Source organism: Patiria miniata, unplaced genomic scaffold (genome assembly GCF_015706575.1).
Source record: "Patiria miniata isolate m_02_andy unplaced genomic scaffold, ASM1570657v1 HiC_scaffold_18, whole genome shotgun sequence".
NCBI lineage: Eukaryota > Metazoa > Echinodermata > Asteroidea > Valvatida > Asterinidae > Patiria > Patiria miniata.
Window position 1 is genome coordinate 11,807,566 of NW_024037056.1, and position 17,097 is coordinate 11,824,662.

General features: G+C 41.4%; 2 protein-coding genes and 1 long non-coding RNA gene across 4 annotated transcripts; all 3 read left to right on the forward strand.

Annotated features, from left to right (window-relative positions):
- Positions 1-16: 16 nt before the first annotated feature.
- On the forward strand, positions 17-9,177 carry LOC119724619. Of its 2 annotated transcripts, none has more exons than XM_038195750.1 (10): positions 17-97; positions 478-1,045; positions 1,698-1,855; positions 2,082-2,180; positions 2,960-3,112; positions 3,636-4,407; positions 5,208-5,449; positions 6,380-6,555; positions 6,917-7,446; positions 7,760-9,177. In XM_038195750.1, exons 2-10 carry the CDS (start codon positions 499-501, stop codon positions 8,350-8,352), a joined length of 3,270 nt encoding a protein of 1,089 aa, XP_038051678.1. In that variant the 5' UTR covers positions 17-97; positions 478-498; the 3' UTR covers positions 8,353-9,177. The 2 variants fall into 2 exon arrangements, with proteins under 2 accessions (XP_038051678.1, XP_038051677.1); XM_038195749.1 differs by having other exon boundaries at positions 33-138.
- Positions 9,178-9,612: 435 nt separating this feature from the next.
- LOC119724623 (protein archease-like) lies at positions 9,613-15,905 on the forward strand. The gene is made up of 8 exons (XM_038195752.1): positions 9,613-9,959; positions 10,318-10,342; positions 10,777-10,787; positions 12,090-12,200; positions 12,880-12,962; positions 13,281-13,333; positions 14,437-14,473; positions 15,094-15,905. The coding sequence occupies exons 1-8, from the start codon at positions 9,761-9,763 to the stop codon at positions 15,181-15,183; spliced, it is 609 nt and encodes a 202-aa protein (XP_038051680.1). The 5' UTR covers positions 9,613-9,760; the 3' UTR covers positions 15,184-15,905.
- Positions 15,906-15,997: 92 nt separating this feature from the next.
- Positions 15,998-17,078, forward strand: LOC119724625. The gene is made up of 2 exons (XR_005270657.1): positions 15,998-16,758; positions 16,897-17,078. It is a non-coding gene; the product is annotated as an uncharacterized LOC119724625 (long non-coding RNA).
- Positions 17,079-17,097: the final 19 nt, after the last annotated feature.

The following is a 17,097-nucleotide window of genomic DNA, read 5'->3' on the forward strand; positions in this document are numbered from 1 at the left end:
TCTTGAGGGCGCTAATACAGCTCTATGGTGTACACGAAACGCCGGTCGGCAAGATCTTCGCTTCGAGAAAATGTCCTAAATTTGGGGAAATCAAAAGGCAAGAGAAGTCATTTTTGTCAAGAGCTAGACACTTTGAAGGTAATCGTAAGAGGACCACCAAGGGTCTTTGGTTTTGATCGAAGTTGTGGGAGATCCTTGGTTGGACAATTGCAGAATTTTTCAGGCCTACGTACGCGACGACACGTCGTCTGCACAAACTTTGTTGACAAAATATTGTGCTCCATCATGCAAATTTATATTGGCCTGAACAAAATGATTTCGAATTTTTAGCCATGGTCATGACATAAGTTAAGAATATTATGGTTAAGAATTTCAGTAATTTGTTCTATCTTGATTGTCAATGATGGCCACTGTCATCACTGGAAACTTCTCATTCAAAAATTTGTTGTGACTTGTGTTGTTTTTGCATTTTGGTAGGACGTCATTGTTATACAATAAATGGAGACCAGAGCCAGAGTAAACAAAGCCGTCCCCGCGTCAAGTCTCGGGGAGAGCTGTGGAAATGTAGGGGTCAAAGGTCATGCTCAGTGTGACCCTGGTGTCAACTCTGATGTCGACCCCAAGAGGTCTCTTGAGCTTTGCCACATCGAAGATGCACAAATCGTCGTCGCGGCAGAAGTCTCGCAAGCCGTGAGCATCATGGAGGAAATTCTAAACCCTTCGATGTCTAAGTCTGATGTCAATGTTCAACGCCAAGTTGTCAAAGATCATGAACGTTCCCACAGTGATTCCATAGAAGAGGTCAAAACACAACGCAGAGCCGTCCAAGAGATTCTGAAGGAACGCAAAGACTCGGACCTCTCCGAAAATGAGACCCTGCCATTGGCTGAGCAGTTGACCAATGAGGAAGGAGGATCGAAGGATCCACTGTTGCCGTGGGTTTCAACTTACGACAAAGTGGAGGAACTCGTCCGAGAGTACGAGATTGAAACAACCTCAAAGTTCTTGATGGGAAATCCAGACCGAGACTTCGGAAAAACATTTGGTGAATGCTCAGATTGCTCAAATTTGATAAAATAGTCGATTAAAAAGTCATCTAGTCTTATTCAAATGATGAGCTATTCAAAATGAATTGTATGTGACAATTGTTCATTCCCTGTTTGTGACTTGACTTTGTAATCTGACTATAGTGATCAGGACTTTTTTGTGCAAGCATGTCGGACATTAATCACTGCTGTGATTGGCCAAAACACCATGGGGTGGGGCTTAAAAATAAAATGGATCAGTCCATTGAGTCAATTTCTAGTGAATGGACTTAAGATTGGACCCTTCTTGCCTGTCAATCACACTGCGCATTGACCAATTGGACCGGGACTTTATTGTGCAAGCATGTCAGACATTAATCACGGCTGTGATTGGCCAAAACACCATGGGGTGGGGCTTAAAATGGATCGGTCCATTGAGTCAGTTATACTTGAGAATGGACTTATGAATGGACCCTTCCTACCTGTCAATCAATTAGTGCCCATTGGCCAATTAGATTGTGACTTTTGGTCAGGTGACCACAGCAGCTCACACAAACCAAAGGTGGGCGGGGCCTGTGGCCCAAGCCGGAATAGTCCATTGCAGAATGTTACAAATTTAGTTATTGCAAAATTGATTTGAAATTCAATTTCTGTGTTTATTATTTCCTTCAGATGAGATCAAGCACCACCACCACATCCATTTGGATGGTGGGAGCTTCGGCAACGATCTGTCCCCTAAACTCTGCCTGGACGGCATGCCGTACATCATGATGGGCAACAGACGCCTGGCTTGCCATCACGGAAAGCCCCACTACCAATCTTCCAAAAAGGTGCCTTTTTAAACTTTGGCTCAATACAAGATTCAGGAGGAGGTTATATTCGTTGGTTCAAATCTTCAACAAACTGGACAAAAAAGTTCCTAACTCCTTCCGGGACCTTTTTTAAGTATACCATGCTAATATTTTCATGGGTAAGTTCCAAGTGAAATCAATTTAGTTTTTCACATCTTGTTTTAAGGATTTGCCATATTTTTTCTCTGTTACTATATTTTTTCAGATAAAGGGCAAACAGAGACTTTGCGTCCAAGCCTCCAAGAAAGTGGGCTGTCCGGCACACATCTTCATTCGACACGTCATGCTGCTACCAGACTTTAGTGTAAGGAAACTCCTCAGAAAAAAATTGCACTCCTCAGCTTTTTCCCTTGTACTTGTCAAATTACAAGTCAATCACAAGCATTTGATGGCTTGCGATAACTTGTGACGCATGATGATAACATGTGAGAACTTGCGAGGCCTTATGATAACTTGTGATAACTGGTGAGGACTTGTAATGACTTGTGATGACTTTCCACGTAGTGATAACTTGTGAGGACTGTTGATAACTTGTGATCTTTGTGATGACTAGTGATAACTGGTGAAGATGTTTGGTGACTTGTGAGGACTTGTGATGACTTGTGATAACTAATTAGGCCTTATGATAACTTGTGAGGCCTTATGATAACTTGTGATGACTTGTGATGACTTGTAAGGCTTTATGATGACTTTTGAGGCCTTATGATTACTTGTGAGGCCTTATGATAACTTGTGAGGCCTTATGGTAACTTGTGATAACTTGTGAGGACTTGTAATGGCTTGTGATGACTTGTGATGACTTGTAATGACTTGTGATGACTTGTGTAACTTGTGATGACTTGTGATGACTTGTGATGACTTGTGATGACTTGTGATACCTTGTGAAGACCTGTCTCAGTCCTGAATTCCCAACTGAATCTTGCTGTCCCACTTTCTCTTAACTAACCAAACTTACCACAACCTCTTTCTTCAGTCTTCTTTAAATGCCAATTTTGGAGTTACCTGTTTGGTCCAGTAATATGCCTTTTAAAGCCCACACAGTCTCCTATGAATACAATTTTTAAAATCTGTCTTTGATTTTAGTTTGACAAGAACAAGATAACCGAGCACCGACGTCGGGAGTTATCCAAGCACATCAAAGCAACATGGAAGGAGAAACACACCGTTACCACTGAGTCTCGCTTCTATATTGAATTCCCTGACACCGGCAGTCATAAGAACCATCCCCTTGGAGAAGTAAGAACGTCCTCGTAAATTTTAAAACAAAAGTTCTGTAACAATGCTGTTAAGACTTTTATGAGTGTCATCAGTAGGCTTTCCTCAAAGGCCTATATGTTTTTGTGGTTGAATATGTAAGACTTCAAATTCCTGTAATCAGTTGCAATGTAAACACATTAGTCTTCGTACCACCCCAAACTAATTGCAGCTACGCGATGTCACGCACTGACCCGACGAGTCAGCGAACCCGCGCGCGTGTCCGTCGCGTCAACGCTTGCACGCACCCTTTCACAGATTCGCCAATTACAAACCAACTACTTACGGTAATTTCCAAAAATGCGTCATTTGCGGCATCATTGGAAATGGTCTTCTTTTATCGTTTTCTTAAAAATGACAGCATGCCAGAAAGACTTATTTCACAGGGAGTTTATTGCCATCCCCATCTTGAAAGCAAGTAAGCTTTTCAACAAAAATTTTTTTTTTGGATTGCTACAAATGATCTACTCTACCTTTAATGGACTCAATTTGTTTTTCTGCACAGGCTGCGGGTGTCAAACAACCCATCGACAAACGAGTCAACGAGAAAATGCTGCAGCTCATCAGCAACGGGATGAAATCCATCCCACTGATCGAGAGTTCCATCAAAGACTTTGTCCGGAACGAGATCTTTAAAGATTCACCGTGCCCGCCGGACTCGAACCGCCGATTCTTTCCGACCCAAAAGGACATCACGAACCGAATCTTCAAAGTCACAACGAACTCACACTCGTCCAAGTTGAAAACGGACGAACTTGAAGAGTCGGTTAGGGCGTGGCTTGTAGAACAACAGGACGAAGAAGGATTCGTATTTTTCCGGAACACACTGGACACCCGCAAGGGTGTTCAACAGAACGGAGTTTCAGACTTTGAGCGCAAAAGTGACGTAGACACGGGTGAGCAGAGAACTAACGTACATTCTTCGCAGAACGGGAATGCGGACGCAGAACTTCTCCCGGATTCGTCAACAGAGGGCCTCCTCTTCGTCTACCAGACGCGACATCAGCGTAGGTTGCTGGAACGCTACGGATCCCACCTTACCTTTCTAGACTCCGCCCACAAAGAGGCAGCCTATCCGATACCGCTGTATTTCCTCCTGGTGAATACCAACTGTGGGTTTTACGTTGCGGCCGTTGTTGCCATGGCGAAGGAGTCCGTTGGGGGTCTGCAGGAGGCGCTAGGGCTACTTCGGGAAGCCAATCCGGGCTGGAGTCCTCAGCAGTTCATGGTGGAACCTTCGGAACTTGAGATTCAAACCATTGAGGGATTATTCCCTGGTAGGATATAAAGATGTATTTTGGTCCAAAATCATACGCTGTAGAAGTGCTTTGCATGGGAGAGTTTGGCCTAGTGGTTAGGGTTTGTGACTCTTGATCAGAGGGTCAGGGGTTCGAATCTAGCTGCTGGTCTTTTGTTGTGTCCTTGGGCAAGTCACTTTACCCCCACTTGCCTCTCTCCATCCAGGAGTATAAATGGGTACCGGCATTAGCTGGGGAGTAGCCTGCGATGTACTGGCATCACATCCAGGGGGAGTAGATATATTCGCAGTTGTTTCATGCCAAGGAAACCGGAGATAAACGCCGGCATGATTGGCCGAATTGGCTTGTGACAGACTTTAGTTTTGACTGTTTTATTTTTTTGCATAGATACATCAGGCATGCAACTTTTCCTCGGATCTGCTGATTTCCTTGTTTTTTACTTCTCATGAGTGCCATTACAAATTGAAAAACACTTTACAAAGTCTTGTGTGGTTTGGAGTTTCCTTCTTTTTCCTAAATTCCCAGTTGCATGTCTGATACATTTGTTTACTACAAGCCATTTCACCACATGACCAAATGGCACTCCATACCTCAAATTTCGCATGGATACTTCTGAAGCAGTTTTCTCACAATTGCATAATGGTTATAAAAGCATGGTTGATGTATGGGGAGCAAAACATAAAAACATACCAGCTTGTTGAAAAGCATAAAAACATGCCAGCTTGTTGAAAAGCAGTGTTGAGAGTATTTTGTGTGTGGTAAAGTGGTTGTGAAAGGGTTAAACATCTGTAACTTTTGCCCGTTCGTCTTTCTTTCAGATTGTCAAGTTTACATCACCGACACCCGACGCCAACAAGCATGGCAACGCTTTCTCATCAACCCGAAACACCGGACGTCCAAACGCTGGCAGGAATTGTTAGCCAGTATGACCAGCGTCGCGACGGCGCGTACCCCCGAGGCCTACCAGGCTGCGTTGGACGTCCTCCGCGGGGCGTGGACCAAGCCCGCCCTGAAACAGATGAGGGCGTGGTTTCGGGAGAAGTGGATGTCCAATATACAGGTACTTGAAGATGTATTGTTGGTGCTCTTCAACAAATTCATTTTTTTTTCTTTTTGAGTTTTCAACTTTTATGCTGTATTTTATGAAATAAGTATACCGAGCGTCGGTATTGATATTGTGTACACCCAACCCGAAACGGACCCGACCCGAAACTGACTTCGGGTCAGGTCGGGTTGGTTTGTCCATCATTTCAGTCGGGTCGGTTTCAGTTGCGATATTTCGGTTCAGGTCAGGTCGGTTAAGCCATTTTGGAAAAAAAACCGAAATAAACCAAATAAAAAACGTGAAATTCACACGGTGCAATATTTGTTGCAGAGTCACTGAGCCCAGTGCGATCAAATGCGGTTTGCGGACTAACACGCATGGTCTATAACATGTAGGCCCACCAGTAGGTCACGTTGTGAGTCCCGTATAGTATGATTCAGTTAATCAAACTAGGTGTTGCCCTTCACCGACGTATAAACACTGTATACTCAGTGGGACTCGAACCCACGACCTCCTGCTTTCTAGTGCATACATCTTACCACTCGACCACCAAGCTAACGGGATCGGTTGGCTGGTTCGAATCTGGTTTGAATGATTCAGTTACTGAGAGACAATGATTTCACGTGATGCGGGTAAGTTCTGGCACAAAAAGCGGACACGGTTACCCAAGCCAGAATTTTTTTTTTTTTCCGGGTCAGTTCGGTTTCGGGTCAGTTCTGGTTGTTTTCCTTGAATTTTTGTCGGGTCGGGTCGGTTTTAGAGAGTTCAGATCGGTTTTGATTCGGATTCACTTTATATCTGTAATGTTTTTGGGTCGGTAATAGCCTGGTCAACCCGACCCGATTCACAACATTAGTCGGTATGATGCTTGGTACGGTCTTTAGTTGAAATCCTATTCCAGTCAATTCCTTCATTCAACCAAATATTGTTTTCTCTCCGCGACAGAGATGGGCCCACGTCTACCGCCAGCCTCAGCAGTTACTGCCTCTGATCATCAACAATGGCCTGGAGTCGCAACAGGCGGCCCTAGGGTACCCCTTCATTGCCAGCAACCGTCACAGAACGCTGCACGGCATGCTAGATCTAATCGTCGGCATAGTTCTTCCCAAAATGGAAACAAGGTGAAGAGGAAGTCTTTCGAAAATGGGTCATTCATTAAATTTGGGTCCACTTTTTTCTCTGTCCCTGTTACATCTGACGTCCTTGATTATATAATTCTGATGCACTCCTTAATGCAGTCATCCTCCAAGAATGATTATGAACAGCAGACGACCTATCCAACAAATGAAATATCATTTGAAGTCATTCTTAATGATACTTGAATTGCATGTTACAAAGTACCAAGGTTACCTAGGGACGGGAAAAATGTCACTCTTTGGACCCTAAATTGATAGAATGATCCAAATGCCTTGATATCTAATGTGAACTTTTCTAGTATGTATTGGACTACATTTTAATATCAATTTATACTTTATTATCCAGATATTTTGATGCTAACAATGCATGGAGAAAAGCTAAAGACTCCAGCGTGCTACCTCTTTTCCACAACCGGCCTCAACCGTTCATAGACCACTGCCAACAACGGCTGCCTCTTGCTAAACAGATCGAGAAAATATCAATCACCCAACTTGACCAGAGTGTCTTCCGTGTTCCCGCCGGAGATCCCGACCGCGGCGAGGAATTTGTGGACCTGGGCGTCCCGTCATGCACCTGCGAGGATCTCGCGGGAACCGGTTTCCCGTGCGTGCATCTGTTGGCGTGTATCGTTGACGGCGATGACGTACTGTGGGAGCGGCTGCCGTCCGCCTACCTGCGCAGCCCTTTTTTGACTGTAGATGATTGTGGGGAGGTGGGCGGGGCAGTGGGCGGGGCTGTGGGCGGGGCTACGGGCGAGGCTGTGGGTGTGGCCACAGGTGAAGGACAAACACTTGGGATTGATGAAGAGGACGATGAGTGTACTGCCGCTGTCTCAGGGATTCCAGCCGAGGTTGAGGCAACTTCGAACTTGGCAGGTGAGATATTTTTATCTTAGATTTTGGCACATCGGGGGAGTGTGGCCAAGTGGTTAGGGTTCGTGACTCGTGATCAGAGGGTCAGGAGTTCGAATCCAGCTGTTGGTCATATTTTGCATCCATAGGCAAGCCGCTTCAGCCACACTTGCCTCTCTCCACCCAGGAGTATAAAAGGGTACCGGCATTATTAGGCGAGGAACGTGCGATGGTATAGCATCCCATTCAGGGGGAATAGAAATATTCTCGTTCATGTGACTAAAACCGGAGATTGATTGTCATTGTTGATCAAAGTATTTGCTTGTTATCTTCACAGCCATCCTTGCTGCAATGGAAGCCCATCAAACCCCAACAGAATCCACTAACCCTTCCGTAAACTCCACCCCAACTTCAGACGACCCTTCTCCAGATGAGGCAGCTCGCTGTCGAGCCGTGGCGAGAGAACTCTTAGACCTGACGCACACGGTGACGGACACGGAGACACTAGCCCAGGCGCGAACACAAATGGAGGCAGTACTGACCACCCTGAGGCAAACCCTACCCAGGGGAGAGCTGCGCGACCCTGTCTGTCATGATCAGACAGATGAGGAGGTACCTCTTCACGTAATGAAAGTGAGCGTACGACTCGATCAAGACTTAAAACCAGCCAAGAGACAACGTCTCGAAGAACAAGTGCAGATAAGCGAAGATCGCATGAATGACTCCAACATGGAGGTTGACATTACTGGGAGCGAGAGCACAGAGGTTTATGACGACAGGCAGAATTTGGAGGTCGACGAGAGCATCGTCACGGAAACCATTGACCTCCAACAGGGGGCGGTGTTCATCCTGGAGCCATCAGGAATGATGAGGAACGTTGAAATAATGGACGATTGTCCTGTGGGAACTGTTATCATTAAGGACTCCTAAGACATCATCAATGGAGTAGCCACTGGGTTAGGAAGGCTTTCAACAGGATTCTCATTGAGGGTTGGGAAATCCAAAGTTCTAGCTGAAGAGAAAGTTGAAGGTTGGGGGAGGACATTAAAGGGGGGATCTTTTCTTTAGTGAAGTTATATTAACCCTTCTAGGCAAACATACATTCTGTGCTAAGTTGTCCTTTCAGTCAAATTCAGTCAAGTTGGAGCGTTTTTAAGTTAACGGTTGAGTGCTCCCAGTCTACATAAAGCAGGATCGACTGGCTGTGACTGTTTATGGAACTTGATACAGCTATGCTTTGACTGTAGGTGATTGATACGACAGCTGTGCCCACCACTGGCGTGCTTTTGTCTGTTTGACTGAATTTGACTAGTCGGAGTGCTTGCTTCAAATATGATCCGACTGTTGGTGAAGCCTTTGCAAAACGCATGGCAGGGGAAGTGGATATAACTTTTGACTGTCTGTGACTGTTCAAACGGTAGGAGGGTTAAAGTGGTTTTGTATGTACTGCGTATGATGTGCAGCGTACATTTTAGCACTGGATCCATGCATATGCGCCAACAAATTAATGCACCAATAATTACAAAGACAGCCGATATTTTGCTGGCGCCATTTTTTATTAATGAGGCTTTCTCTAGCTGATATAATTATATCATTTTGGCCGCTTTTATTATCTCGCTTTTAGTTTCGTCCCCATTGTAATATATGTGACTATTTATAGACTCGGGATATTAAAAAGAGATACTGGAAATTAAAATGATACCAAGAACATGATTTATTTCTGCTGCATGACTTTTAATAAAGGTTGAATTGAAACTACATGTATGAATGTGGCAATTTTTTTTTAAATAGCCCACTTTTACAACCATTTAATAAATAAATCTATAATTTCTGAAACGGATTTCATTTCACTTTCAGACTGTTTGCTGTCCATTAAACACTCGTGATGTATTCCATTATTATTTAACGCAGCTGAAACCCTCGCAATACGAGTAAAGCTGTACAGCATAAAAAAGTCGTCTGTGTACATCATATTGCAGCATCTCGAATTCCGGGTCCGTTCTCTTTCCACAGCTGGGCTTGATTAAAAAAATAATAATAGTACAAATTTGTACATAAAACAGCCGCTGAGTAGCACGCTACTTATTTTTGCGCACAAAATAGTCATCTGCTAGTCTGAACTCTGGTTTCGTTGACTTCTTCATGTGCTGGAGGTATGTTGGACGGTTGCGGGAGCAGACTAACACACACATGTTTACATGGCGGGCACTATTTCCGGAACTTGTGCAATTGTTTGCCGTTAAAAACACACTTTCAGCTAATTTTATGACTTAAACCTGTATACATAAGATACCGGAAGTAAGCAGACGTTATTCAGCTTCAGAGACAAAAGTTTCAAATGGCGGATCAGTCAGAAAAGGGAGCAAGCGGTGATCAAGAGCCCAATGTTGCAAGTCCGGAGAATCAGGAGCGAGGAGCAGCGGACGGAGCTGAATGCGCGGCGGGCGCAGACGGCGGCGATGATGGCAATGATTACGACGATGACGAAGGGGCCTACACGCCGTGGCAGGACATTCCACCAGGTTCAAAGTTCGAATGTGAGTTGGTGTTATCTTTTCAAATTTCAGGAGTGTATCAATACTATCATGCATGCAGCAGATTCAAGGGAAAGAATGTTGTGTTCTTATTCCTCCATGGTTCAACCTGACGCTATACTTCAGCGATTGTGTACAAAAACAATGGAGAGTCAAGAAAAATTAATTGGAAATGTTTCTCAGTCCCAGCTTCATGTCTTATCATTATTTTTGCAATGACTGACCTTCATTGAGATGATATATAAAGAAAAAAGTGGTGTCAGGTTGCAACATTTTTTCCAATTCAATAAGGGTCATGAAGGTTACAAATATTTTTTTAATATTTTAATTTATTTTCTTGTTTTTGTTTCATTTGATTCAGTTTTGGACCACACGGCAGATGTACAGTGAGTACTACAAATAAACTCTTTTATTTTCAACTTCTGTACTGGATAAACTTCCTAAATGTCTTGATCAAAATTTAAAGCTATTGATCTTTTTCCCTTTCCAGCTTCTCCCTGACCCTGCCATTTGTAAAAGCTTAAATTTTAAATATTTGGTATTTATATGACCATTTATTTTCATGAATGTTTTGTTTCACTTAATTGACCTATTGCGGTAGAATCGCATTAGAATTGCGTCAACGCAGCTTGTGAAATATTGTCCAATTACATGATATACAAATGGACGCTCAACGCGCAAAATCTGAAGCAAACAAAACTTAGTGTTAAAGGGGCGTGGCTAACTCGCAAACGGCGATAGGTCAGTGGTCTAGTTTGTTACATTTTGTTTCCTTTTTATACCTGTTTCAATCTTTTGATTTGTTTCTTTTCATTTGCAGACTACATTCATGTATCCTTTTTAAAACTCATTTTGGGATGTTATATTTTTTTACAACGAACCTTTTTGATGGTGGTACAAACTTTTGAAAAAATGTTGCAACCTGACGCCACTTTTTTCTTCATATATCATCTCAATGATGATAAGACATGAAGCTCGGACTGAGAGACATTTCCAATTTTGTTAGGAATAACTTTTCTTGACTCTCCATAGACTTTGTATACGACCACTGAAGTGGCGTCAGGTTGCAACATTTTTTCCCCAAACTTTTGTTTCCATTATTGTCATTCGGATAATACCTTGGCCATCAAAAGATGAAGTTTTGATCAGATGCACCAACCTACAACCTCCTTCATATAATTCTGGCACTCTTCCATCAAGCCATCCAGCCCTGTGTTGATGTTGTGCGCTTTATTGTCATTTGCGCAATCATAAGAATGTGCATGCGCATTCTTATGATTGCGCAACAGGATCCTTGCACAATCTTCGAAAAAAAAAATCTTCCAGATTGAGCGCACATTCTTAAGAATGCACAACAAGAGAAGCCATCTTTTCAAAGCCGAGAACCGGCTGCGCTTGGCGAGTCTAGCTGCATCCTCGTTCACTGATTAATTCTTGGGCCGTACTTAAATAATTAGGCCTATACTGTGGCAATGCAAATTCACTAGGTAAAAGACATAACAATGTAAAGTAGAGATGAAAGTATTATGCGTATTGGGGGAAATAATAAGAGACATAATAGTTTGGTGGAAAGAATTCTGATAACAAAAACATGTTGCTCATCACTCAGCATGCGTACATGTATGGTGAGGGACTTGTAACTTGTCTAGACTAAACAAAGCACTTCCTAGACAAGTTCCCAGTTCTCCGTTACAAAACTTCCCATGGGGGGACAGAAAAAAAGTAATAATAACAGCTTTAATTGAAGTCAAATTATCGTAGTTCAACGGGTACAGAAGCATAGATCACTTTCTTGTCTCATCATATGATTATTTCCCCTTTAAACCTCTAAAAGTTTAATTTAACATAATAATGTCGTGCAGTGTTTGTTAAGATTGGGCAAAATTCATAAATTGTGCAAGTAATATTCCCATGCAATCTTAAGAATGAGCGCTCATTCTTCAGAGTGCGTGCTTATTCTTAAGAATGCGCGCTCATTTTTAAGAGTGCGCGCTCATTCTTAAGATTGCACAAATTGCAAGAAAGCGCACAACATTGACAGTCTCCCAATTTGTAGCTAGAGTCAGTTCCCCCTTGTGGTTTATTGGATGATAAATTTTGGCTTTGATAGACCTTGACTTTGGGTACCTTCAGGGGGAGACACGTTAAAGGAATCCTTTGAACAGGTTGCAATGGCCATGTTTGCCTACATGACTGAAATCAGTAAAGTGGAGAAACTGAAGACAGAAACCATCGAAGCTGAAGGTACATGTATAGCCACTAGGATTTCTATCAATTGTTTGATTGCACTGTTGTCTTTCCCGTCTGTTTCGTTTTTATTGGGACCAAATCCTACTTCTAGAATTAGAAGGCACCTCTTGTTAGCCTTCTAGCATTGTTATTTGATAGACTAAATATATTTGTTTGGAATTCCAATTTCTGGAACACAGATCCACCCAGAAAGTTGCCCTGGTTGATCCATAACTCTTAAATGTTTTGGAACCATTGACATTTCGATCATGGGACACTTTTTGGGTGGAAAATCCGAGTTTTTACTCGCCGCCATCAGTTTTTCGACGTCGCGAACGTTGAGCACGCACTCGATGCAAACCTAGCTACACGGAGTAATTTGGTCTGGTTTCCTGACCAAAACTAGAATCCCATTCCTTTAACGTACACACAGGAAGGGTATCACACCTAAATTTCTTCTTCTTTTTTCCCCACATATGATGAGCCATTAGCATCGTGCCTGTGTTAAAGCCAAACCAGAAATGGTGCCGAGCTTTGAAAAAGGGCCATCATGTTAAATTTTAGCCCTGAATAAAATTGTGTGTACTCTGGGACCGCTTAAATAGGCTCATCTCATCTTTTTTCATCCGATTTTAAATTGTCTTAAAACAAAAGACAAATATCCATATTTTGTTTTGTCTTTTTTTTTTTACAGGAGATGACATGCTGTCGTTACTCTACCACTTCCTAGACGAATTCCTGTTTGTATTTTCAGCAGACCCGTTCTTTATTCCTAGGGTAAGTTTACAGCTTGAGTCAAGGTTAGTTTCAAAGAGGGGAAGGGCGGAGATTCAAAGAAATAAAGGGTGGGGGTTAATTGACACTTTTATTAATACTATGACCATGTTCCTTGTAAAAGTAGTTTTGTTATTAATTCCAGTTGGCCATTATTGTGAGCTTTTTTTTCTGGGTCTGTCACAATAATCTAACTTAATGGAGGTAGCATTTTCATGTTTGTTCTGCGAAGTTTCAAAAACTTATTGAAATTGAAGGAACATTTAATACATAATTTGCACACACATATGTAAATGTTATTTCTTGTTCTTGACTTTTCAGGAAATAACCATTGATGAGTTCGATTTAGAAAATTTTAAAATCAAGGCCACAGGGTAAGTTTATTTTGCATCAATTTTCTTTCTTCTTTTTTTGAAATAAAAAATGGTTTGCGTTAAACATTGCTTTTAAATCATTGTGTTTTAAATTTTTGGAGAAACAAAGAAAATGGATTAAAAAGTAGTTGTAGTTTTTAACAGCACAGAAAATTCAGTGTTTAATACAAAGGATGCAGAGCATTTTTTTTTTCTCAAAAGAAAATTTATGGAAGTGAACCATTTTGAAGTTAATTTTCCAGAAATATTAACTACTGCTATAGTGTTTATTTTTATATTTAGTGGCAGAGTAAAAATTGAATGCACACTGAAAAACATTTCACAAGCACAGTCAAAATAGGCCTAAATATTGGATCAAAATTTTAGTCACTGTCACTGCCCCAAGCCACCCTGCCTATATACTCCCTGTGTCCAAAACCTCCACTCTATTATGGTTTTATGGATCCACAGTGAATAAACACAATGTGATACAATGTAGTACAGTGCTATTTGGTTAAGGACTGTGTTTGAACAGTGGTCTATTTTTAGAGCACCATGCATATTCCGTGTTCACTGAGACATGCAAACTAGGACAGCATTGAGCATGTTGAACTGAGTGTAAAATGCATGTCTGGGTCTGAGTATTTTATTCTTTTGAGATTATATTATGGTAGTTTTGCAAATATACTACTACTAGACTAGTGCTAAACATGCTGTGTACACATCCGCGTTAAGCGTTGTATGCATTTTTATGGTCTGGTTGTAAGGCATATGTGATCATTTGCTGTTCTTTCATTTTGTTCATTTCCAACGCTTACACCGCTCAAAATCCAAAAAAGAATGTTCAAAACCTAACTTGTTGAAGTTTCAGCTCAGTGGATATTATACTTTTCAAGAAAAGGGTGTTTAGTACCATTACAATTTTTAATCCAAATAAGCTTTTTTTCTTAATGCTGCTAAGCTTTTTGCTTATAAACAATTTGCTTGGTCAGTTTTTGGGCAAATGCAAATGATCCTATATGACTTTATAAGGTACTAGGGCCTACATGTATATATGAAGAAACAAATGCCCATTAAAATTTGAAGCAATTTTGAATCAATTTTCCTAATTATTTTCACTACAGACATGGGGAAACATTCGACCTTACAAAACACCCACAGGTATGTGTCTTGCACTATTATTAATATTATTATCATTTATTAGTTCTGGTAATGAAACCAAGGATTCCTCAAAAATGCCCTAGGCACTGTAGCTCGCAAGCCTGAAGAAACCTGTGGAGAGAAGACAATGAGAAGAATTTACAGTTTTAGAGGTTGGAGGAAAACCCCAGAAGAATATTCAGGGGAAAACCCACGGAATCAGGCAGGGACTGAAAACCCAATCCACATGGCCCAGGCGGGATTCGAACCCGGGTCACAGCGGTGGAAGGCGAGGAAAGAACCGCTACGCCAAGCTAACGCCCCTGTATTTTGTCAAAAAAAACATTTTCTATATCTTGCTAAAGTTTACCATCTCTTGTCAAAAACTCCAGATGTACAAAAGTACATGTATACTAAATGTAGCAAATTTGTTCAGCGGGAATAAGGCATGAGAAATCAGAAAGTGTGGTCCACGTACTTGGATATTTGAAAGGATAAGAGTTTGAGTACTTTGCTCAAAATATTTTTTACAGAAAAGGTTTCAATACTTGCAATAGGACTCAAAATGTTAATGTTTAAATAATGTTTGCTCATTTTTAAACTACATGTATGTCATTGGAATATTCCATTTTTCTGTGCAGGGGACAGAAGTCAAAGCAATCACTTACTCCAACATGCAGGTCCACAAAGATAGTCCCAAGCACGATGTCTACGTCATCATTGATATCTGAAGAGCTTTTGCTTAAACTAACTTGGGACAATTTCATTAAACCGCTAAAGCATAGAATTATTTTATTCAGCAAAAACAGATCAGCCCAAAATGCCATTCCATAGACTTTATGCATTAAAGGCGGAGTTAGAAGGCAACAGTCTATCGCTTGGATAGGCACGAGTATTAAAACCTTTTGTGCGTTCACTATGGGCTCCGTGCGCCAACAAAAGAGGGCGCGTTTTGACCACTTTTGAGAGCTCCGTGGACGGGACACACAGCGTGTGCGTGTACTGTACTGGTTCGTGCACAAACTACGCACGACTTCCTGAATGTGCAAAAGCTATTAGCCACAATGTCTTCGCATGAGCGTCAGATGTCGTCGGCGCGCAAATACATTCCAACAGAAATTGTGATGGTCTCCCAGACTAATCCCCGCCGCCAATAACTTTGGATCATTAGAAATACGCAGTGGATGGACCGGGAACCAGTCTGGGTCTCCCCCAACTCTCCTTTTCTGGCCGTTGAAGGGGTACTTGTGCACGGAGCCCATTGTGAAATTAACATATTGAAGAACCCGCTCAGTGACATCTGCAATGTATAAAGCACATGTACAATGTTTGGGATTGGGACTGTTTTTCACAGTTGCAGGGAACTTATAACTGGCTCCAAAATTTTAAATGGAATTTCCCATGTATAATGGTTATGGTAATAAGCCAGTTCGGTATTCCAACTGCGCATGTGCACATGCGTGCAAAAGCATAGCGGGTACCAGAAAAATTGAAGAAATCATCGTGTTCTGAAGTACACAATTTTGCAAAAAACTTTGGACAGCGAAGTGTTTTTAGGTGTCTTGTGTGTCAAAACTTTTTTGCGAACGAAAGTTCCATCTCTTTGCGATTGCACGAAGAATTGTACAGAATGCAGATTTGGTTACCACGTCCCCCATAGCCTTGTGTGCATTTATCTGCCGTGGTTTTTCCCAAAAAAGTTTAATCTTGCTGTGCGCCAGACTATATTGGAATACCAAACTGTTTTATTGATGTGCCTGCTTTTATTGTCGTAGTATTGGCCTTATGAAGTTTATTTGTATGAAGATGTACATACTTCAAAACAAAAAAATCACTAGTATTTTCCACTTAGTTTCATCATAGCTGGCTTGCTGAATATGCATTGAAGGATCTTTTTTTATAACTAAGTTTAAAATGTATGTTTCTTGTACCACTGTCATTTTGCCTCTGAAGCAGAACTTGTTCAGTTCGAAACGTCAGGCCGTCTTAATTTTTTTTATTTGTATATTTTAGGTCAATCGAGTCAGAAAGAAGTTTGCAGCAGTCTGATTCATTTTTAAGTTTAAATAAGTGCGTTTCTGAAAATAGGATTTTGCATATATGACAATCTCATACAGCTTTTTAATATTTAAAGCTTATTTTTGTGCGTGTAATAGTGCGTTCACAATTTGGAGAGGTATATAATTTGGAGAAATATATTGTTCAAAGTTGATAAGCTGCAAATTACCCAATCCGTTAAAATGGACTCTTTATTTGTGTGTCATCAAGCCAGTTTTTCATTATCAACAATAATATGAAGTGCAAAGGTGAACAAAGACGAGATAAGTTTGCGGTAGCACCATGTGAATAAATCTCTTTTGTGAGTACATGTATGTGTGGTTCTGAAAAGAACCGGAGGGACTCAACTTTTCGAACAGTACGCTCTGCCCGTTGTCAGGAGAAAGGTGTACAAATTAATTATTACTGCCCCCCCCCCTCCCCAAACAATTTGTAATTTGAAGTGTATGGAATTTCTAATTGATTTTGACATAAACAGCCAACATTATAATGTGAAGTTTAATACATGTATTCACGGACCTATTTTTATGAATATAATCATTTTGTAAAAATATAAACATGAAATAATAAAAAATAAAAACATGAAA

Coding starts and splice junctions, on each gene's coding strand:
- LOC119724619 (XM_038195750.1), top strand. CDS start 499: ATGGAGACCAGAGCCAGAGTAAACAAAGCCGTCCCCGCGTCAAGTCTC. Junction 1,046..1,697: donor AGACTTCGGAAAAACATTTG/GTGAATGCTCAG, acceptor TATTTCCTTCAG/ATGAGATCAAGCACCACCAC. Junction 3,113..3,635: donor AGAACCATCCCCTTGGAGAA/GTAAGAACGTCC, acceptor TTTTCTGCACAG/GCTGCGGGTGTCAAACAACC.
- LOC119724623 (XM_038195752.1), top strand. CDS start 9,761: ATGGCGGATCAGTCAGAAAAGGGAGCAAGCGGTGATCAAGAGCCCAAT. Junction 12,963..13,280: donor ACCCGTTCTTTATTCCTAGG/GTAAGTTTACAG, acceptor TTGACTTTTCAG/GAAATAACCATTGATGAGTT. Junction 13,334..14,436: donor TTTAAAATCAAGGCCACAGG/GTAAGTTTATTT, acceptor TTTTCACTACAG/ACATGGGGAAACATTCGACC.